At 37.4% G+C, this 23,935-nt stretch overlaps 3 protein-coding genes across 4 annotated transcripts in view; 2 read left to right on the top strand and 1 right to left on the bottom strand.

Moving 5' to 3' along the window:
* The first annotated feature begins 3,395 nt into the window (after positions 1 to 3,395).
* LOC140227789 (collagen triple helix repeat-containing protein 1-like) lies at positions 3,396 to 8,632 on the top strand. The gene is made up of 4 exons (XM_072308185.1): positions 3,396 to 3,503; positions 5,260 to 5,409; positions 6,671 to 6,878; positions 8,484 to 8,632. The coding sequence occupies exons 1-4, from the start codon at positions 3,396 to 3,398 to the stop codon at positions 8,630 to 8,632; spliced, it is 615 nt and encodes a 204-aa protein (XP_072164286.1).
* Positions 8,633 to 11,308: 2,676 nt separating this feature from the next.
* LOC140227138 (neuferricin-like) lies at positions 11,309 to 15,805 on the bottom strand. Its single transcript, XM_072307571.1, has 3 exons — positions 15,313 to 15,805; positions 14,931 to 15,117; positions 11,309 to 13,926 (listed from the first exon to the last, which is right to left on the bottom strand). The coding sequence occupies exons 1-3, from the start codon at positions 15,803 to 15,805 to the stop codon at positions 13,761 to 13,763; spliced, it is 846 nt and encodes a 281-aa protein (XP_072163672.1). The 3' UTR covers positions 11,309 to 13,760.
* Positions 15,806 to 19,019: 3,214 nt separating this feature from the next.
* The window catches only part of LOC140228019 (mediator of RNA polymerase II transcription subunit 15-like), a 39,971-nt gene continuing 35,055 nt past the window's right edge, over positions 19,020 to 23,935 (top strand). For both annotated transcript variants that reach the window (XM_072308415.1, XM_072308413.1), the window contains exons 1-2: positions 19,020 to 19,165; positions 23,457 to 23,544. In XM_072308415.1, coding sequence (XP_072164516.1) covers positions 19,059 to 19,165; positions 23,457 to 23,544 — 195 coding nt within the window. In that variant the 5' untranslated portion in view covers positions 19,020 to 19,058. The remainder of the gene's footprint in view (positions 19,166 to 23,456; positions 23,545 to 23,935) is intronic.

Genomic DNA, 23,935 nt, shown 5'->3' with positions numbered 1-23,935 from the left:
ACGCATTTTTCAACATTTTTAGGTCAATACTTAAGTTCTACTTTTTTTTTCCAATTACGAAATATGAAATTATTGATATTGTTACTGCAATGAATGACAAGCGAAGTGCTGGTTACGATGACATAAGTAATTTTGTTTTAAAGGGAATTATATTTTCAATCGCTGATCCACTTTCACGTATTTTTAATAGATCTATATCATGTGGTGTTTTTCCTGATTTTATGAAAATAGCTAAAGTTTTCCCTTTATTCAAAAAAGGAGATGGTTCTGATATGAGTATTTACAGGCCAATTTCTTTGCTTTCATCTTTATCTAAAATTTTGGAAAAATTGATATTTAAAAGAACGATTATTTTTTTAACTTTTCATAATGTTTTTACAAATTCTCAATTTGGGTTTCGTCAGAAAGACAGTACCATTCATGCCCTTTTGAAGTTTATCGATCACGCAGCGCATACTATTGATAATTATTCTCATCTTATTGGTATGTTCCTGGACTTCTCCAAGGCCTTCGATACAATAAATCATGAAATTTTACTTTACAAGTTGTCTCATTATGGAATAAGGGGGAAGGCCTCGGAGTGGTTCAGGAGCTACCTGCAAAACCGCAAACAATACGTATCTCTGAACGGGAACGTTTCAAGTCTCGAATTCATAAAATGTGGCGTCCCACAGGGTAGCTTATTAGGACCTTTACTTTTTATCATTTATATTAATGATTTTTTGCAGATCATCCGACGTGTTGTCATTTATACTTTTTGCTGATGATTCAAATATTTTCTTTTCACATCAAAATCCAGATAAACTCGTGCACATTGTTAATTCCGAATTGAAAAAAAGTGACCCAGTGGATAAGAGCTAATAAATTATCTCTTAATCTTTTGAAAACTAAATATATGTTATTTAGCAATTCAATAGAAGCCTTACGTAAAGAGATTATTTTTGATGAGACCCAAGTAGAACGCGTATCTCATAAAATTCCTTGGGATTACAGTAGACGATAAATTATCATGGAGGCCACATATTATTGACATTAGTACAATAATTTCACGTAATATTGGTATCATTAATAGACTTAAGTTTCATATTCCATTGTCTTCTTTACTGACGTTGTATTTCTCTTTAATTTTACCTTATCTTAATTACGGTCTTTTAGCATGGGGTAGCGCTCATCAAACTTTATTAGATAGACTACTGTTATTACAAAAAAAAGGGCACTTCGTGTTATTTGTGACGTCCCGCCACGTTCCTATACAGATCCATTATTCACTAAATATAAGATTTTAAAAATTAAAGATTTGTATTTTTTTTTCAACTTGGACATGTTTAATTTCAACGCAAATGCACTTCCCTGTATATTCAATTCAATATTTACAAGGAATCAGTTTTTCCATAATTATCCCACCAGGCAATCTTCTGAGTTTCATCTACCCCTTCTGAGAACATTATTGGCTCAGAATACATTTATATACACAGGCCCTAGATTCTGGAATTCATTAAGTTGCGAAATGAAAAATTCTCATTCTTTGTATTCTTTTAAGCGGAAGTTGAAATCCTTTCTGTTAAACCCTCTCTGATTTTTCGCTTTTATTAACCAAGTCCCAACAACCACAGGGTTCATCATCCAACCATCAATCAATTAATCTCTGAATTTATTATAATGAAATAGCCATCATAATCTCTGCACGGCTGTATGCAACCACCAGCTGTTTGAAGCACCTCTTCAATTCCCTATTCATTTCCCTCTTTCGTTTCCCTCTTTCGTTTCCTTGATCAGCGTGTAGGCATTCTCTTTCTTCTTTCCTTCCTTCCTTCCATTTTCCATCTATTTTGTCGAGTCGTGTCATGTTGCTGTGTGTCTCCTATTTTGTTCCGTCTTGTCTTAAATTATACTTGTGTTAAGCATATGCAAATAAGTGTTTCATTAGATTTTTCTTGAGGGGTTCACAATCTACAAGCTTGCTTTTTAGTGGACCTCTCAGTTCTTTTTTTTTCCAACTGAAACATAACCTTGTATTTTTTTTTTCGTATACATGCATGTAACTTTATTATTGTATCATTTGATATCATTTGCAAGATGTATGTATACGATTGTCATATGATTCCTAATTTATACTGTGTTATGTTCTGTTGGAAAGAGGAGAAGAATAAAATAAAATGAAATGAAATGAAATGAAATGAAATGAAATGAAATGATAGGTACATCATTAGTCCCTATCTCATGCTTTGAGCATTGTCATTATTTTACCTCGGATGCCGATGGATTAATCAAATGTTTTCTCGAAATGGTCTCATTTAATAATAGTAGTAACAATGATTAAAAAAAAAAACACACACTTTTATGGCGCTTAATACTGACGTTTCTTCAAGCACATTAATACCGAAAATATTAAATTAAAATCCAGCATCATGCAAATAACAGCAACAACAAAATTAGGCGAGTAAGTAGATAGCTTTTAAGCAATGATTTAAAATTATCTACACTTTAAGCATTTCGAATATAAAGATGGAGTTCGTTCCAAAGAGATGGAGAAATGACGGAAACAGCCCTTATGGCTATAGAACGGGTACCGGTGCGGGGACCATGGGATAATAATATTGCAGGATGGAGGAAGAACGAAGAGAACATGTTGAAGTGGAGGAGCGGAGAGAAATCAAGTCTTCAGATAAGATGGGGCAACATTATTACATATCTTGTAAACAACGAGAAGGATTAATGCGGGTATATCTCTTCACTTGATGTTGTATAGGCTTAATATTTACACAACATTATACCAGAGGGCCCTGCAAAATGCTCTTGCTTCACCAGTGTCTGGTATCAGGTTCAAGTCTTTCTCGAGAGGGGATATCGTGCGTAAAAGAATATTGCCTTTAACAGACAAACAGATTATTATCGGGCTTGCAACATTGACCTCGGTACTTTATCTCCCGTCTCCGGGGTTCAGTACAGATCTGCGATCCCATCATGCCTCAATTGGAGTTTTACGCCAAACTGTGACAGTTACTCGTTGTTTTGTTTGTTCGCTGAAAACGCCCTGCCTCACTTTCGAGTAGGCCTATACGCTGCAGTCGATATTCGTGCCATTGTACTGGTGTTGTTCTTTCTTCACACGGGAGCAGCTAACAAAGGCAGTCAATTATTGATTATCTTGAAGAGACAGCGCCGACGATCACGAAGAAGATTTTCCTTTGTTTTCACCCCGTTCATAGGAAGAGCACTAATGATAATTACGGCAATAACTTGAATGTGCATATACAGCTTAAACTGTAAACTATGTAGGGGCAAGGAGTGCACGGTTAACTTGGATTTTTACGTTTTCTGTATGAGAATAAAGCATCAGTATGCATGTCGGGGAGTCGTCTAGAAACATTAATACATGTATGTGGGTGTCGAAAATGTATCCGAAGTGGCTTCGGATACTGTTGATTATTTGCTGCCTCACCGCTCAAATTTGTGCTGGCCCAGAGCAGCCCGAGACTTATCGCCGTGAAGTTGTTCTTGAGGTAAGACCCATTCCAGACAATGTCTTGTATTGTCATGAGAAACAAGAACTTGATTACGGAGTTATTGGATACAAATTTTGTAATGGAAAGAAGCATCTTCGCACTAGATCTAGTCTCTCTTCCGGTCAGTGTTTACCTAAATAAATTACCTGATGGGATGTTTTGAAAGCCATCTACACCTCTATTGATCTTGGTTTACTTCGATTGCTTTATTTATGTCTTCTGTCTGCTTCAAATAAAAAAAAAAAAGGAAAACCAACCAAACAAACAAACAAACTTGTTAGTATATTTTGACATTTTACGAAATATAGAGTGTACTTAATTTGAACAATGATAAAACACTTTAAATATGTCTTTGTATATAATCACCAGGCATTGTATCCATAAAATGCCACTGAAAGTGGTATACTGATCGGGATTTGATTATATGAACAAGGATAACCGACAAGAGAAACAAGAAGATTTAAAGGAAAGAAGTTATACCACTGACAGAAGGCTTTCTCATTAGTGTAGAACTGTTTTATGATTTTTAATTAATAGGCCTTTCATGAGAAGAAAATAATCATAATCACAAGTACAGCCTTTTTCATTTATTTACAATTCTATTTTCAGTGCATGGCTATGTAAGTGAATTATAATCAGTTAAATTACACGATTATAATTCCCCTTCAAAACGGAGTGAGATAATCTACTTTAGAGAATGCTGTATGACCTTTCAAGACCCTAAAATTGTAGACATTGTTATCATTTCAAGCAATACCCATCGTAGCTGAGGAATTTCACTGACTTACCAAAAAAAAAGTATAGTTAAGATTTTAAAATATTGAGTCATATTATCAACTGAGAAAGTATAATAACAGTCCTTACCAGACATATACACCCATGTCTTAATTTTTGAAGTCAGCACTAGATGAGCATGAACTTTATTTATGATTTAACGTACGACGACGTATTTGTAAGTCAAACTGGATATTAATTGTTTCCTTGTTTTCAAGTAATTCTCACAATTACATCTTAAAATCGGCCACCTAATTTGCAAGGCGTCTATACAGTATGGCAGTGTTTTCATTACGTTGCTAAATATTTCCTCGCACAACTCGTTATATGAAAACAGAACGGCTTACGTGGAATTCAAGGAGTTATGAACCGTAAAAACGTGCTCTCTGATTCATAACTGTTATTTCCGCAAAATCTGGTGTGTGTGTGTGTGTGTGTGTGTGTGTGTGTGTGTGTGTGTGTTTTATGATTCTAATCTGGATAGCTTGGGAGTATGCCTCTGACATTCACTTACAAAACATGACATTCTTTTGTTGTTGTTGTTGTTGGGTTGTAGCCGGCGTGTGATGGCCTACCTTCTATCCTCATTATAGCTTTGTCAGTATCATATAGGACAGTCACGTGATCGAGTATTTATAGAGAATCCACAGCTATAATACCTAGAAGTTTACATAAAAACCTGCGCTCCTTTCCGATGTGTGTGTGTGTGTGTGAGAGAGAGAGTATACATGTGTATTATATAGTCTACTCCGTGGGGTACTGCAAAAAAGAAGTCGTGGGGTATATGGGTACGAGTTAACACAGGTCGATGCGTGCATCTAAAAGTAGTATGTATTTGTAGGCTTGCTATAATAACGCGCATACGTTTCGCATTGTTTTTGTTTGTTTGTTTGTTGTAAATGCTATCTTTTTGTGCTCCTGTGTACGAGGGAGAAAATGCAGTGAATATATACCACTCCTCCACTCATTTTGCATGCAGGAATGCACTGCTGGAACCCCTGGGCCCCCTGGTCCTCCGGGGCCACCAGGGAACGAAGGTGAACCCGGTGCTCCTAGTACGGTATCCACAAATTGGAGGCAATGCTCTTGGTGGGCCATCAACGACGGGCAGGACTCGGGACAAGTTAAGGTATTGAAACAAGAGGCTTGCTATACGCACGTGACAATCCAACGAGATACTGCTTTTTACGGGGTGAATTCGGCAGTCGATCCTAAATATTTTTGAGTGGTCTCTTTTTACTAGTAGGCCTATTAAACGTTTATGACGAGACATTGATTATCACACAGTAAAATCGGAGACTTTGTATCAACGGAGTTTGCCACCCTCGATTCATTTGAAATATGTGGTGCTTCACAGAACATCTAATGCCCACGAAACAGTAGCCCACAGTGTTCGGCATTTTGCCCTCTAAATGTCATTTTCGCCATCATGTCTATTCCATCACGTAAAACACAATGTGCAATTACATGCATTGCGAGCAGGTCACATTTGAAGTTTCTTGCAAAAGTTCAGTGCTGGTAAGAGTTGGTTCTATTTCAGATGCCGATTTATAGGTAGAAATGCTTTTACGTGTTTCAACTACCAGTGACAGGAACGCGGTTCCATGTGAGAGGTATGCAATTAAGACTGTACAGTATAGAAAAATAGACTCAACTTTAATTTGCATCTTTCACACCAGTATCATATTACTGAAAGTGCCTTTAAATGTGCAACTTTGCACCTTTCTGGTCAGAAAGGTGCAAAGTTGCACCCGTTAATTGTGCTCCCAGTGTGACACTGTTAAAGATGCAAAATTGAACCTATATTTCTTAGAGCGTTTTACATTAATACATCATGTCCAAAAGGCGAGAAAGGGTAGGCCTATTTCCCTTTACTAAGTGACCGTCATCATTTTGGTTCCAGTTCTCAAGGATCATTATTCCGAAGGTTCGTTAATCCGAAAATGAAATAAGGTTAATTATTTAGAACATTTATCATTCCGAATACTCGTTAATCCGAAATGAAATAAGGTTCGTTGTTCCAAAGAAAAGGTTTGGTAATCCGAAAATGAACAAAGATTCGGTATTTTTTTGAAGGTTTCTAAATTCGGAAATGAAATAACGCTTGTTATTTCGAAGGTTCGCTAATCCGAAAAGCAAATGAGCTACATTATTCCGAAGGTAATTAATCTGAAAGTGAAATAAGGTTGTTGATTCGGTGATAAGCATCGTCTTTATTATTATTATTTTTTTTTTTTATTAACAAACCTCTACGTCTACGGAATTTGTGTGTTTCGGAATAACGAACCTTTGGAATAACGAACCTTTGGAATAACAAACCTTCGGAATAACGGACTCAACGTGACCCGTCATCCCCCCCCCCCCCCCCCTCCAAAATCATTTCAATTCAGACATGCAGCTTTACAAAGGAGCACTCGGACACATCCCTTTATGTCGCCTGGTCGGGCAACCTCCGGGTCGCCACAAACAACCCGGCCTGCTGTCGGTGGTACTTTACTTTCAACAACGCGGAATGCTCCAACCCCAATCGGATTGAAGCTGTCACGTACGCCGGCGGGTATTCCAGCTACAACCTCTTGCGTCCTAGGGTGCTGCTTGGTAATTTAGTGAATATTAAAGGATGGTATAGTTTCGGATGAGAGGAGACTTCAGCTTTCCAACTTTTTTTTTTATTTATTTATTTATTTTTTTTAGATGATGAGACACCTCTTACAAAATATGCACACTGATGAAAGAGCATATGATTCTGAGGGGAATTCAAAGTTAATTTGATAAAAATGTTGAAATGGCTGAGATGTCCAAAACGAAGTGATCCTAGTAAAAGGTGTGACCCACCTTTTATTAGGATCGCTTTGCTTTGATTTGTTTTTGGATATCTCTGTCATTTCAAAACCGATTTTCATCAAATATAATTTGAATTCCTCATAGAATCGTATGCTCTTTAACATTTCATTGAAAGTGGTTTCTAAAGCATCTTGCAAAAAAGAAATCAAAAGCTGTATCCTGATCTCAGCCAATACTATACCATCCCTTTAAGACAAGTTACTCTGGGCAACAACCCTTGGCCAATGTCCGGACAATGACCTCTCTATGATAAAGATAATCCTGAAAATATGTATGCTCTGGTAATGGTTCTTGTGACAATGCAGTGTTATAATGAGGCAATTCATCATATTTTCAATATTTGATAATTGAGTACAATGTAGTTGCCACCTGCCAAATAAGCAAAGCAAATTTTTGTTGTGTTTTTGTTGTGTAAAACTAGTTTGTCTTGTTGTAGTTAAGTAAACCGACAGTTGGTTGAAACTGTTTATTCATTTATCTGTGTATGAGGCCCCAATATCAAGCTCGGCTTACTTGGGATCCTCCTGTATGGTACCTTGACTTTTTGTTTATTATCATTATGTCTTCGTTCTTTGTCACAAAGATTTGATTACCTGTCATGTGCAAAATCAGCCATGAATTATTATGAATCATGTGTTTATTTCTGAAAGTGATCAGAGTTGATTATATTGTGCCATACAGAAACAATAAAATGAAATGAAAATGAAATGAAATTTCCTGGAATCTGGTTGGCACATTTTTTCTGATCCTGATCATATTTTTTTTTTTTTTTTTTTTTTTTAGTATGAGCCCACAGGCTATTGGCAGAAACATTTTACGACTTATTATTATCATTATTTTTTTAAAGTGTTATATTTTGCATAAAATTCAGTGATCAGTTTTACAATGAAACTGTGTCATAAGACAGTGTAGGCATACAGTTCATCAAATCAAAATGAAGAATTTTGATCTCTGTATGAAAAGTAAGTTAAAGGAAAGTTTTATCGTAAAAATAAAGTGATAATGTAAATTTTCACACTGCAGTACAAATACCAGGGGGGTGTTTCATCAACGTTTGTCAGCGCTGACAACTTGAATCACCGTAGTAACAGTCAGTGACCAGAGCATCTCAGCCAATCAAAGCCAAGGATTTTGCTGAAGTTGGTCAGCACCGACAGTTGTCGGCGCTGACAAGCGTTGATGAAACACCCCCCAGGACACGTGAGTATTTCTCCGATGTAAACGTAATGTCTACACGTGTATTGCTAATTCTTTAAAGTATAAATTTTGTTTGAATTTTGTCTAAAGAATAATCAGAAATATCATCATGTCAAGCCTTAAAATTATATAACATTGACTTCATTTCACACACACTTACAGGTTACTGCGATGGCATTAGTGCTGGCAGTGTGGAGGTGGGGTTCTGGGTCGGAGCCTGCAGTGGCTATGGAAACTATGACTGCTACACCGGCTGGAACAGTGCAAGCCACATTATGATTGAAGAGGTCACACCCTCACCATATGGCTAGGGTATCCATTGACATGTCCAAACATACTAAGAAGTACACCACCACTGTCAGTCTGACAATGCTTTTACATTGTACTGTTTACATGTATGTACATACACGATATATTACAGGGTTGGATCCAGGAATTCCATAAAGAGGGGGGCTCCTTTACAAAATAAGGTGGGGGGGGGGGCACCCGCCCGATTTGACCCCGCCTGGCGGCTCTGTCTCTCTCTCTTATATATATATATATATATATATATATATATATATATATATATATATATATATATATATATATATTGTAAACATACTGTATGTATTACCTATTGTAGGAGATTGGAACTCCAGAAAAAATTATCATGCTGTCAAGACCAACAGTTTATTCACAGAGCACACAAACTTTTGGGCACCCTGCCCTGCCTGTCCAGTGTTCTCCTACTGCTAGTATGGATACTTTTTTTGACCAACAAGTGTACTACATATTATTTAACACACACACACACACACACACATATATATATATATATATATATATATATATATATATATATATATATATATATATATATATAGATAGATAGATAATATATTATAAATACAGTTAACAACAAAATTAATCATACCTCTGTGAAATTATTACTTCTGAGCAAATTTCTTACAAAGTAAAGGATGGAGTGATGGTGATTGGGTGTTAACTATTTACTCTTATTTGTCCTCTATAAATTGACATTAATTCTAGTTTCTTCTCATTTGCAAAACAATAGAAATGTTGTGATATAACACCCAGTAACCATTACTCCATCCTTTACTAGTAAGAAATGTGCCCAAAACTAAAAATTTCCCAGGGGTATGAATAATTTTGTTGTTAACTGTATATATACATGTATATATATATATATATATATATATATATATATATATATATATATATATATATATATATTATATATATCGTCGCTGGGGCGACAAGACCTCGTATCTCAAAAATGTCAAATGTTCAGGAGAGCCAAAAAACATGGTGGCCAAAGCACTATACTCAATGGGATAGCCGTTCCTTTGACATGCCGTGGTGGCTTCATTTTTGGGGTAAGACAGCTGGGATTTGGACAGGACATCACTTAACCGATTATTTGACCACTAATGCAAAAAAGTCATTTTCACCAAAATTTGAGATACAAGGTCTTGTCACCCCAGCGATGATATATATATGTTCCATAAGTTGAGAACACCCTTATGCTCAACATGGACCTGGACATCAGAGTCATCAAGGTATATAAAAGAGTACATGCTGATAATAGTATTATACTCGTGTCATAAAATACATTGTACTTAATATACTTTTCTATTTCAAAATACTTTCTGTACATGAGATTCCTACATTTTGGAGGCTCTTGTGTGTATATAAAAGTCATTTTCATGTTATTTCTACAAATAGTATTTCCTTCTAGTAGATCCTCAGTACATATATACATTGTATGTATGTATGTATATATATATATATATATATATATATATATATATATATATATATATATATATATATAAGTAGTCCTCTATCATGGCAACAAATTGTTTGCATGAAGCAGACATCAACCATGTGAAGTACAATAGTTGTTACTGGTTCTCTAGTGCTTATGGTTGGTCGGGACAAAGGTAAGGTCCATGATCCCTCCTCTCTTTCATGGAAAGAATCACAGGACAGAACCCTCAGAAAGTCAGTCACAAATTTCTAGTGAGGCTTTCTTTTATTAAACAATTTTTGACAGCTCTTTTACAGCATATAGGCTGGGGCTGCATTACATAGATTGTAGCATCCTTTCTATGTATTAAAGCATACCTTTTATTCATAACTTCATCAAAAGCCTTCAGATAGCATGTTTTCAATTTCAGGATGCAAATTGTTCCACATTCCGTGTGAAAAATGTTAATGCTCCTACGCTTTTCTTCACATTTCTTTTGAGCACTCGAGTTGTCTTGTAATCACCTTGATACAAGAGCAGTCGATAAGAAAATGTTTGCTGTAAATTTGATCATGATTATGAGTCAAAGAACAATGCAACAGTCCAACATATTCACCTCCAGTGATAGAATCTCAAAGCTACAGGTTTGTTTGTTTGTTGTTGTTGTTTGTTGTTGTTGTTGTTGTTCTCATGAAATAGGGGTTGTTCTCACTGGTGTAATCCTTGTCAAAACTTTCACGATTATCTTCACATGTAAGCATGCAATCTGAGAGGGAAATGATGTAACTGACTTGTAAATTTTTGTACCTGTGATATGTATAATGCAAACCGTACAATTAATATTTTGTTTCATATCTTCTTATTGCCAAAAAGTAGAAAAGATAATCATACAAACTGAATAAAATGTATAAACTGACCTCCTTGTTCCAAAGTGTTGATTCACATTAAGTGTGACCATAATGTAACCACACACAGCCAACAAATTGGCATTACACCAGATATTAGCAGTGCACTTGTACTTGGAAATCAAATGACAAAATAATGCTTTGTAAATGTTTTGGTTGTTAGCAAGCAAGCCACCTTACTAAGCCAACATTTTACCTTTTAAGTCAGCATAATGCATATACATGTACCAGCAAAGGGACAGCCTTTTACTGGAGGATATTTCAAGACAAGTAGGACTTAGATACAGCATATTATTATTATTATTATTATTATTATTATTACTATTATTTATAATGCGCTTTTCCCACAAGGCCCAAAGCGCTTACAATCAATTCAAAACATGTACGACAGTATGTGTAATTGGATAAATGTTATATATACAGCTACGAACTAGTTGCTACTGAAAAGATGTGTTTTCAAGGCTTTTTTGAACACACTGACTGATGGAGACTGTCTAACGGTAAGTGGTAAATTGTTCCAGTGCTTTGAAGCAGACACAGTAAATGTCCTATCACCTATCACCAATGTCCTATATTCCCAAGTGCTTACAAAATATGACTATTGCACAAGTCTTCTCTTTTGCACCATCTAAATATGCAAAACATACGTAACTTTAGTACTGTTGAAATGTGACTTACAGAATTATATGCAAAACATACCTTTAGTACTGTTCATGTACATACGAGTTTCTGAATTCTATAAACTAGAATGACTGTGTTTTTTATGTAAAACTGACATAAGCATTTCCACTAACAAAATAATCAAAGAAATACTACATGTACAAAAATTAACTGTGGTTAACATTACTTCATACCATACATACCTTACTTTTACCTTACTTACATTTCAAGTAGCAATGTGACTGCTCGTTCTGTGCTATAAAAAAGGACTCTTTCCTCCACGATGCAAATTGCAGACAGCTGAACTCCTTATCCACAAGCCCTCATAAATAACCTCACTATTTAATGGTTACACTAAATGAATTAGTGGCAATAAACAAAGACCTGTGTCTTTTTTTATGTGGATCTGAATCACAAATTCCTTTTGTTGCTGCTATCACCAAAACACTGCAATGTAGAGTGTATCTGAAATGTATAAGTGGCACATTTGCAACATTGTATCACATCTTAACATTATTTCAATTTGACATTTTGACCACATTTCAATGAGTGAAGTCTGGCAGTGAGTGGAATTCTCCAGAATTCATCCTACAGCTTACCACAGAAAATGTTATTCAGGATACTACTATTCATCAGTATATTGATGTCAAACTCTGATTAAAAAAAAAAAAAATCCTGTATACTGATAGCATGAAATCTACATTAAACCATAATTAGTGCTTTACCATGTTTGTTTGTTTGTTTGTTTGCTTTTATTTCTGCATTCAATCAAATGCAATTTGAATGCAAACTTCAAAAAGTACAAAGACAAAGAATAACAAGTGCAGTGAACAGGCAGTAAGCTTTACCATGTCACTGAAAGTTGCATAAAAAATATGGGACTCTGAGACACGGTGATTTGCAATAGTCCTTAAGGCACTTTGATATTCCTCGGAGCAGATTTGGATTACTTTGCAAACATCACTTTTATAGCACAGACTTGTGTGCCAGAGATAAAGATTCTTTTTTTTTTTTTTTTTTTTTTTGCAAAAATACCTTTATATTACATGATAAACTGAACAGACATTATATTGCAACTATTCTCCACTTCTTTGTACATTCCTGAAGTAAAGCAAAGGCAGTTTGTGTGTGTGGGAGAAAGAGAGATACAAAAAGAGAGAGACAAATACATTCAAAATGCTACAAAAACAAAAGACTTTAGCATATTTGATACACTGTATGTCACAGTAACTATTTTCTAGTGTTAGCATAGATCTACAAACACACTTCTTATAACATTATACACAAAGCCTCCTGAGAGAGAACGTCCTATTACATACTTAGCTTTGAAATTGTATGTTTATTTACAGCAAACCTCTAGCACAGTACAAATATCTAGCATGATTCTGAGTTGTACTCGACCTCACTGCAGGCACAGAACAGAGTCCCTGCATTCAACTTGTTGGTAACCTTTGCAGACTTTTATTTTTCATGGCACTTGCACCAGGCAGTCAGATTATAGTGAAATGGGCTTCAGCTAACTGCTTCTTCCTGACCACATAAAAGAAAAGCGCACATTACCCTACTACCCAGTTTACAATATGATATTTACCACAACTAATTTCTACAAATGAATTATGTTGTTGCTAGGCAAGCACTGTCATAAACCATGGGTGCAATATAATGATGATGTCACAGTCTTTTGTTATAGCTTTGTGCTGGTTCCACACAAAATACCCTTGTACAAGGCTTTGGGCAATGGGTTAAAACCGGGTATAAGGAATGTTAGCAGTCATTGTGTTCACATATATTTGGATTACTTGAGGCTGTTTAGAATCAGCTTCCATGGCGATGATGTCACACTGCAGTACTTTATACCCAAATACTTTCAGTTGGAAAGAGGAAGCCTTTAACCAATGTTGTCTGGGATTCGATATCCCCCATGCGCACCTGAATCAAGACTAATCGCAATACCTGATCCACATCTGGAGCTGGTCTGGAGGGTATCTCTCAGTAAATCACTGTTGCAAATGTGGAATCACAACAAGCGTGCTTAGTCTACATTCAAGGCCACGAAAGCCTTGAATCCAAAGGCTATTGAAGAAGGAAAACATACAATGTAAAGCCTATGAGAAGTTTGCATCAAGGGCCTGCTCTGCAAGATATCGCCATGGGTTCGCAGTCATCATAGAGGCGTAGATGAGGGTTGTCTAGCTCATCCTCCTTGATGCAGGCACAACGCCATTTGTTGGTACCCGGGTTGAAGAGCTTGCGAGGCACACCAGTCCACTCTCGGCTGATCCCTCCGCTAAAAGAACATGGAGAAGGCAGAAATAATACAGAAAATATCTAACATCAACCAAAAGAAATTGATTATAAGCTATAATCACTACCATGCATTTCTGTTATAACGAACACAGTTATAACAAAAATCTTCCTCCAACAAAGTAAAATTTCATGTTACAAAATTATCATCCATACAATGTATATCTTTATACACTTTATTACTCAGCTGTAAAGAAATTTCAGTATAACGAAAGAAAACTGCCAGTCCCAAGGACTTTGTTACAATGACAGTTGCCTGCATTTGGTGACTTTTACAGGTTGACCAACATATACAGTATAATGTATAAGGGAAAAAAAATCTTTCACATATAATCAACCCTTCGATGATAATCTTGATGATGTAAAAAGAATGCTGATGATTACTTCACTTACATCATAGAATGACTGACTACCAGTAACTGATGATATATTGTAAACTTGAAATATTTATACAGGCAAACTTGAAATATGTATCGGCATAGAGAACATTGATACACTTTCTGTAGTAAATAGAGATTTACAATTGAAAACAATACACTTGTATATCAGCTCCTACAAGTTTTTCATTTTTTTCCAAACAAGTTGAAGAAATTCTATAATTTTGACAATGAATATGACTCTTAACCCCAAAGAACTTGCAACTTACTGCAAAACAAATGAATCAACAAGATTTGCCCCTTTCATCATTATGAAAACATTTTGGCAGCCATGACAGATGTGTTTAATCATTAGCCAAAACACTTGACATCATAGCAGGCTATTACCAAGAGGAGCCTCTAGCCAGCACAGACCAATGCAGGGAGAGTTACAGAATTCTCAATCAACAGGGCGTCATACATGATGGACTCACTGGTTCTTTGCATCACTTAAATCAATGCCCTAAACTGGCTCTTCACTGCTTCCTTGCCATTTTTCAGAATAACAGGTAGGATCTGGAAAGAAATATCAAGACATATGAGAGAACGGTTAACTGAGCAGCACACTCACCTCTTCTTGGAGCACCAGACACGAAGGCCAGCCGCCTGAGTCCATTCTGAGTTGCAGAATGGGAAGTGCCTCTGATGAGCAGCCTCGTCCTCCTTGAGTCTCTCCCCTTCCTGAATCATCCTCTGTGCCTCCAGCAGGCTGGATGTTGGGTTGCCATGGCTGTCATAGAAGTGACCGCTGAGCTTTCCTACGGGAAGACAATTCCAACTAAATGCAAATAAAAATGACAACACAACACAACAAAACAAACTAAACATTTGAACCAAACCAACCACCCCCCCTCCCAAAAAAAAAAAAAAAAAAAGACGAGAAAAGAAAAAGAAAAAAGAGAAGTATGTCACACTATCAACAAATATTGGGGTAGAAATACAGGATAACATACCCACATAATTATACTCTTTTTGAAAGAATTTCACCCAGTTCTCCAGATCCACCATCTGCTGCGGTGAAAGTCCACTGACATCAGGCGTTAATCCTTCCTCGGTAAAGTCCCCAGAGATGAACGCCTTTGAGCCATCGCGGGCTGCAAAGAAGTGGTAACCTCCGCCGGGAGAATAGTGCCTGGCTCCTTTCTGCACATCAAACACTTTCCCCATAATGGCCAGATAGAGTCCGGGACTGCCACTACTCCCATCGTAGTGCCCCAGCTCCTTTTCAGTGAAGATTCTGGTAATAGTATCAGTCGACGTTTCTTCCTCTTGTCCAAGGTCTGCACTAGAATTATCCTCCTTGATAAACAATTGGATTATCTTGGAGACAATGCCTTGGACACCATTGTCATATAATGCATTTCTAGCTCTTCCTGGCTCCAACACAATGATGATACATGCAATAATTGCCACTAAGATTCCAGTGATGATTCCGAGGGATGCCATCATAGGTCCATTAGATGTACCTAAAACACACAAGGAAAAACAAACTACCGGTATAGATCATACCAACAAATCTGACTTTTCTGGAACATCATTTTTCTCAGTAGCACTCATGTTGTAATTGATTACAAAGATTTCTATTGAGCAGAAATATGGAAGATCCTCTTTTCTTTAAAGGTATAATCCTGTATTGCACTGAAACTCTTAACCCCAATGCGGGGCGCTGTAACTAGTAACAGCCCAACACGTATGTGTTGGGGCCGCTGTTGCAGTAATGAAACTCTGTAAAATGTCCTTCATTTATAGGGTCGCCATGCCAGTGCGGTGAGACCAAAGAGATTACACCACAAGAGGGCATAGTCCAGAAGCGGAGGTGGCTGAGCAAGGGAGCTGCCATTTTGCAGTGTGGGAGCTGCCATTGCTTGGATCCTGTACATTTATTGAACAGTAGATGGCAGCATACTGTTAAATGTGCTCGACTTGAATATTAGACACAGTCAGCCTTTCGCCATTTTATAGTTACGTCACAATGCTCAAGACCCAAGTACAATGTATTAAATCATAATGTTTAAATGTCATAATGTTGCTGATGTTGTTTGATTTTGATGGTGTAAGTGGATATGACAAGATAGTACGCGAAACAAACGTCAGAATGCTTCAACTACTTTCTCGTCTACACTCAAGTTAACATTGTTTATTTTGTGAATAACAAAATGTATGGACTCTAGATTCTACAAGATGGTTCAAATGATGGATCATTGTAGAAACTGATATCTAAACAATCAACCACATTGCGTTTCTGAAAAATAAAATGTGTTATGAAGAATAAAAAAATAGAAAAGCACTCTGAGAGCATAGACCTCCGCCAAGCATGCAGCTCATTTCCACCACTGATCTCGTTCTTCCATACTATGAGATATCAGTGATTTCCACCCAGATCCAGGACAACTCGCCCTCGAGACAGGTCGCCCCAAAGACAGCTCGCCCTCGTTTTTCGAGGGCGAGTTGTCTTGGGTCCGAGGATGAGTTGTCTCAAGAGGCGAGGGAATATACCCCGAATGTTTGATTTAATTTCAGACAAAATAAAAGCTGCTTAAAATGATTTAATGCATTTATCTGCCTAAATTGAATTCAAGAATGCATAGTTTCCATCTTCTCTGATTAAAATCATTCTTAAAATGAAAATCATGGCATTTTGTTATCCCATTTTCCCAGGGATCGCTAGAATTGCCGAATTGTCCATGCCCAATTTGAGCTCGCCCCCCGATTCTTCTCGGCAAACTGCAGTAAATTTTTTGACTTTGAATGCACCTCTTAGACTTCATTTATGATACGGGTTTGTAACATTGATTAATGATGCTAGATAGTAGGTTAAATTTGATTAATATTTCACTGTCTTCGTTTATTCAGCAAAAGAAGAAGAAGATACGATCTCGCCCTCGCCTCTTTTTCTCCCGCTGGCGCGGCATGCATTGTAGGCTGCATGCTGCATTGTGTTCCTGTTAACTGGAGCACAATGCAGCCCACAATGCACGCCGGGCTAGCCGAAGAAAAAGAGGCGAGGGCGAGATCGACTCTACTTCTTCTTCTGCTGAATAAACGATGACAGTGAAATATAAACCGAATTTATTCTACTATCGAGCATCATTAGTCGGAGAAAATAGAAACTGTGTGCATTCTTACATTTAATTTAGACAGATAAATGCAAAATCATTTTAAGCAGCTTTTATTTTGTCTGAAATTAAATCAAACATTCGGGGTACATTATTCCTTCGCCACTTGAGACAACTCACCCTCGGACCCAAGACAACTCGCCCTCGAAAAACGAGGGCGAGCTGTCTTCGGGGCGACTTGTCTTGAGGGCGAGTTGTCTGGCGCCCTTCCAACCCATACGTACTTATAGCATTGTGTGCTGAAAGTCGCCCAATTTCCCCAATACATATATAGAAGCCTTTGGTACCGTACATCATAAACCCTCAGCTGCACGGCACGCCTCGCCCTAGCAGAAACTAGAGAGTAGAGCATGCACTTTAGTGCGCGTATGCAAACCTCAAATACGCGCAGCCTGAACTCCCAAGTTCACTGACCCTACAAACGTAAACCTGCCAAAATATCAAAAATCCTTCAAAATTCCCCCAAAATTCTCAGATCACTACCAAAATTTAATCATATATGCTTTAAGTACTTGTATCATATTCTAAACCTTTCCTGCAAGTTTCATCCAAATCCGTTAACTAGATCTATTTTTTTAGACGTTTAGTTATTTTGCACACGGACAAACAAACAAACAAACAAACGAAAACGAAAACATAACCTCCTCCCTTGGTGCTTTGCGGAGGTAATTACTCCAGATATTACGATATGAGAAGATGTGACTTGCACATTTCCAGACTTAGTTACAAATGTAGATCCAGCTGCCCTGAATGTGAGGGGGCGCTCCCTCTTCAATTCTGGACGCCTTTTTCGTTTGTACGCACGCTTAACTTACTGCAGTCTTAACTTTATATGGATGATGTCCGTTGATGATGATGGCGACTGCCTACTCGGCTACAGTACTGTAAACTAAATTTAGACCTAAAATTTATAAAAACACTAACAAATGTTAGTCTATAATAAATGACAATTTAGCATTACACGTCTAGAGTCTAGATCTATCAGTCATGTGTCTTAAATTTACCTCTTGCTTGCTACACATCACACAGAAATGAAGATACTTACCGCACAGTATTTACAAATTGTACGCAGACCTGCATACAAATTTGTACTTAACTTACTGGTTCATAGGCACAAACAACATTCACCATGTTCACAGTTGCTCATGTGGGCTGCCATGTTAGACTCTTTCAGTCATAGTATATACTCTGGATTTAAATAAGTATAATGTTGTTCTTATTTTGCAAAAAAAAAATTAATTTTTATTTATTCTTAATATCTTCAATGTATTTTATATCATTACTAAATTATTTGAGTATAGATTTTTTTAAAGCAAAATTACAAAAAAGTTGGACCAAGCCTGCATGCACTCTTGACTTGCTTTCCTTTTCGTCTGCACTTGCACTGTAATGTACAATGTACTAAACTCCGCTCGGCTCAGGCAACACTAGGCTTCCTACGTGTGGATATGCGCTGGCGCGCCGTCCCATCTCAAAACTCGTCATCTAAGCATAGGCCGCAGCTAGCTCAGTTAGTATAGTAGTCGAAGAACACCGACTTTCTCAAGTCAGATATTTCGCAGGAGGGATCCTTCCTTGAGAATATGGCAACACCTGGACCTGGAGTGATTGGAGCAGGAGGTACAGGGGGCAATGCTACTGACACAAGCTGGAGAGTTCCACAATTCAGACAAAAAGTTGTGGCTCAAATGTACGTCCCCGGTCTTATTCTCCGAACTTCATTGCATTACTTAGTTATTTAATGTGTTCCATGAAATTCTTCCTTGCTTTGCCTTTGTTTCTGTCTGTATTTTTGGATCATGTATTCACTGTTTCTTAATCTGTTTATTTAATTGATTAATGCAGAAAGAAAACATTGCAGCAGATGAAATTTGAAGTAAACACTGTGGCAGATGTTGCACTTCATTTACACAGATTAATTGTGTTAGGGTAAGACTAAGGGCACCAGTATTCGGTCAGCCCCTGGTATTCGGTCACTTATCACTAACACGTTAGTCACCACCCAGTAAGTTCAACTGTCACAACACATGCAAATCACATTAATTCACATACTTGCACACTCATTCACAACAGGAAACTCCCTTGGCCCCCTCCAAAAATCCATCCAAAATCCCAAATTTTACTGTCAAAAGTGCAGAATCGGCGCTAGGTCCTACTTTCCAAAAGCGTGCGGATAAGGCCCAGTTTTAAGAGTACGGGTTGCCGAAAAAGCGCTAAAAATCAAGAAATATGCCGTTCTCTCGCGGGATTTTTCGCTTATTGCAAGCTTGGAGTGTAATGGTATCCTCAAAAACGCAAAAGAAAAACAAAATTTCCGTATGTGCCGATACAGTGTCCCAATGTACAAGGGTTGAATGCAAGTGCCGAGGCCCCAGTATTCGGTCACTAACGGTCGCCGCAATGTCCCCGATGCAATTTTGCGCCAACAATGTAGCGTGCGCGCGCATTTTTCAGCTGCCTTGAACACGCATTGACTTTGAACGCGCACATCGCGTGACAGAATACTGGGGAATTTTCAAGGTGAAATATTTCGGGATTTTGTGAAATTCTGTGAGATATTTAACAAAATGAAAGTTGAGATTAAAGAAATTTGATATATTTCACGTACATAGCTGTAGATATGATGTATGTATGTATTAATTTAGTTTGAAAAATATTGCAAAAAAGCTTAAGTGACCGAATACCGGGGATGTTACCCTAATTAGATTAGACCGAAACTGACGAAAGATCAGTCTGTATCGGCACTGACACTGGCAGTAAGGTTCGACTTCCCCTGCCAAGGTTTAACCGTGCGCAAAACTGAAAAGCACATGTTTCTACATGCAGCATTTGGTCAAGTTTTGGATGGTGTTGTGGTCGAATGATGGGCGATGGGCAGCTTTTGTTAAGTGTAAATTTAAATTAGTAAACTTTAAATAGTAACTGCACTCCATACCATACACCTCCATTTTTCTTCCATTATTTGTCGATAAAAATCCTTTCCTATCAGAAATATTGGTAATTGAGATGGACCATATCTGATGGTTTCATGAAATTTCAAAGCCAATTATGGATAAAAAGTAGATGATATATAATATACATGTACGTAAATTATAGATAATTATGTCTCAAAAGTACACTGATCACAGGCTTTCTCGGTGTAGCACGATCAATCACCGATTATGCAGAAGAGCGACATTATCATACACAGCCATAAGCGTTCATTTATTTAGTGAAACGGCCACTTGTTTGGCCTTATCCACAATAATTACGCTGGCTTGACAGTATAAAAAGGAGAAAGAAAAGGAGTGATCATCTTGTTGCATATGGTGCATGTTTTGTTGTTGTTTCTTAATTTTCTCCTGCATGAAATTGTTCCTACCTACATTGTATTAAAGGATCAAAGGATAACAATGTCCAGTGTTCATGCTGTAGTAAAAGAAAACAAGAAAAGAAAAGAAAAATGATAGTGAATGCAGTAACAGTAGGATCAAAAGTAGGCCTATTTTCATAGTACAAACAGAGAACTTGAGAGCTACTGTGCATGATTCTCTGTTCATATGATATTCTGTATGCTTTTCTGTGCTTTGTTTCTCAGTCTTCAACACTGTACACTTTTAGGATGAAAACAAAGCTGCCACTTTGCAGGCCATTCCTCAAGTTTTGATGAATTGGTTTTAAGTTGTACAACAGAATCTTTTGTGTCTGGGCGAACATACAATTTTGTGTCATCAACAAACATAAAAGCATTTGACTTCAAATTTTGTAACTATATTCAGTTCAACTCAATTCAATTCAAACTTTATCTGGGAGATAATTGACAGAAATTAGAAAAGGGTCGGACCCAACATGCTACAGTGAGGCTTGTCACTCAATTCTTTTCCACAAGAGGACTCCTTACCACCAAACACAACTCTCTTCCACCTACCTATCAGTAAAGACTTTTGCCATACAGGGTTATCACATACAATATTTAACCAAAAGATTCCAACTTTTCCAGGAGATGTTTATTTTTCATTTTTCTTTTACTAAGACATGGTAGCCCACCAGTTGGCTGGGGCCCACTGGTTGAGAAGCACTTCTCTATTTATGAGAATATGTGCTGCTAAAAATGTAATGGGATGCTAAATGAAGCCTGATGTTCTGCACCCCCTCATCCTTGAATGTGTTTATGGAATTGCAATTGGCAGTGCTTGATGGTAATGTCATAATGTAGTACTTTACAGTAGCGTATGGGAAGTACATTTGTAGGAAGGCGATTAGAATTTTTTGTTTGTTTGATCAAGTTAAAATAGGGCAAAAGAGATGTTGAATTTTCTATATTTCCATGAGAAGATGGTCTACAAGGTGAAGCTCAGTGACTGTTAAAAAGCGGGCATTGGTTTTATGTTGATCACGCCATACTGTAGGTTTTGCCATGAAATAAGGCATACTCTAAAAGCTGTGCCCTTCTTCCTTCAAGTGCTGCCCAACTGTATTCTTTGAGCATGATTTGTTGTGTAGATTCCTGAACAAGAAGCAGGCAAATTGCTGGTGAACCATTTGCCTGGAGATGAATAAATCCCAAACTATCCTGCTTCACATTTTTTTGTAAGACTGAAAGTTTCCATTTTACTGTTTTGATAAATGCCATGACTGCTCAAGGTTAAGAAAGATCACTGAAATGCTCTTGAAATGCTCTATTAATTTTCTAACTTGAATTATATTTGTTATATCTGCCTGTGGTATTCATATGTGTGCCAGTACCAGTACTATGCCTGCTGTGAATACAAGCAGAAAAGTTGCTGTGTGCTTTATATCAGATTTGATTGTGGTAATGACTGCTGGTTTAGTACTGAGAGTGGTATACATAGCCTTGTACATGTAGATCTATCTTCTGCTTTCATCATGACAGATCATTTCTAAAATCAAGGATTATTACCTCTGCCAAGGGAGGAGGTTATGTTTTCGTTACTGTTGGTTTGTTTGTTTGTTTGTTAGTGAGTTAGTTATTTAGTTAGTTAGTTAGTTTGTCCGTGTGCAAAATAACTCAGAAAGTACTTAACGGATTTGGATGAAACTTGCAGGAAAGGTTTAGAATGATACAAGTAACAAACGATTAACTTTTGGTAGTGATCCGAGAATTTTTTGGGAGGTAGGGTCAATGAACTTGGGAGTCCAGGCTGCGCGTACAAAGTGTGTGTTTGAGGTTTGCATGCGCGCACTAAAGTGCGTGCTCTAGTTTCTGCTACGGCGAGGCGCGCCGTGCAGCTGAGGGTTTATGACGTATAACAAAGGCTTCTATATTGGGAAATCGGGCGACTTTCAGCACACAATGCTATAAGTACATATGGGTGGAAATCACTGATATCTCTATGGAGTAACGAGATCAGTGGTGGAAATGAGCTGCGTGCTTGGCGGAGGTCTGCGCTCTCAGAGTGCTTCTCTATTTCCTTATGATATTCCAGCAGTTGGAATCAGACTTGTCTTACAGGAACTACTTGTAGGAAAAGGGTATCTTTGACCAATATAAGGGTATTTAATGTACAACCTGATGAGACTGACTGATTTTGCTGTTAATATCACACATTTCCCATAGACACCTGCCCAAGTATGCTCAGGACTACCTACGGTAGTCTTGAATGGGTCAACAGTCGGGTATTACCATTCAGTATTCTTTGTTTGCATGGGATTTGTATAAAAATCAGGATAAAAAGACTATACCAGTGAATTGACTGGAGATTTGTTGAAAAGTCACTATAAAAGAACTCGGTTAACCCGTTGAGGACGAGTCCCGAGTATACTCGGGCAAGTGTCTATGGGAAATGTGTGTTGTAGCAAAATCAAACCGTCCTCAACGGGTTAATATAGTACACAGATTACCAAGAAAATCAAAATTTTCATTAGATGCAACAGGTAATGCTTGTTGTTTACATTTGTGCCAAAATCATGTTCTTGCTTTTGTAGTGTTGATAAGACTTGCAACATCATTATCAGCCATTGCTTGGTTGTTTTTCATCCAGTGATGATGCCTTGCGAGAAGCTTGCAACCCTATTGAAAAGTCTGGTGCAGAGCTTGAAAACCACATCTACAGTAGAGCCAAGGATAGGGTGAGTAACATACAGTGCATGTATAATATATACGTACAGTACATTTGGTGGCTGTTGTTGGTCTCATATTTTCTTTTCCTTGTGTGTGTATGTATGTCATTGGAGGTTATATTTCATTTCACTTTGTTTGTTTTTTATCTTTTATGGGGGGGGGGGTAGTGATGGAAAAGAGAGCCTTTGCTCATTGTATTTATGAATAGGGTTTTGTGATTAAGGAGGATTTTTGTGTGTGTGTGTGCCAAGAAGTGTTCTATTATGCACAGTATTTTTTCATTTCTTTGGCAGTAGGCAGCCTTCCCAATTTTGAAGTTGTGGTACAGTGTATTATCAGGTAGGTTCAGGTTTAATCAAACAGCTAATGTAAATGCAATTTTATGTTTCATGAAGGTTT

This window comes from Diadema setosum, chromosome 4 (assembly GCF_964275005.1).
Source record: "Diadema setosum chromosome 4, eeDiaSeto1, whole genome shotgun sequence".
NCBI classification, from domain to species: domain Eukaryota; kingdom Metazoa; phylum Echinodermata; class Echinoidea; order Diadematoida; family Diadematidae; genus Diadema; species Diadema setosum.
This window is presented reverse-complemented; position numbering and strand designations above follow the sequence as displayed.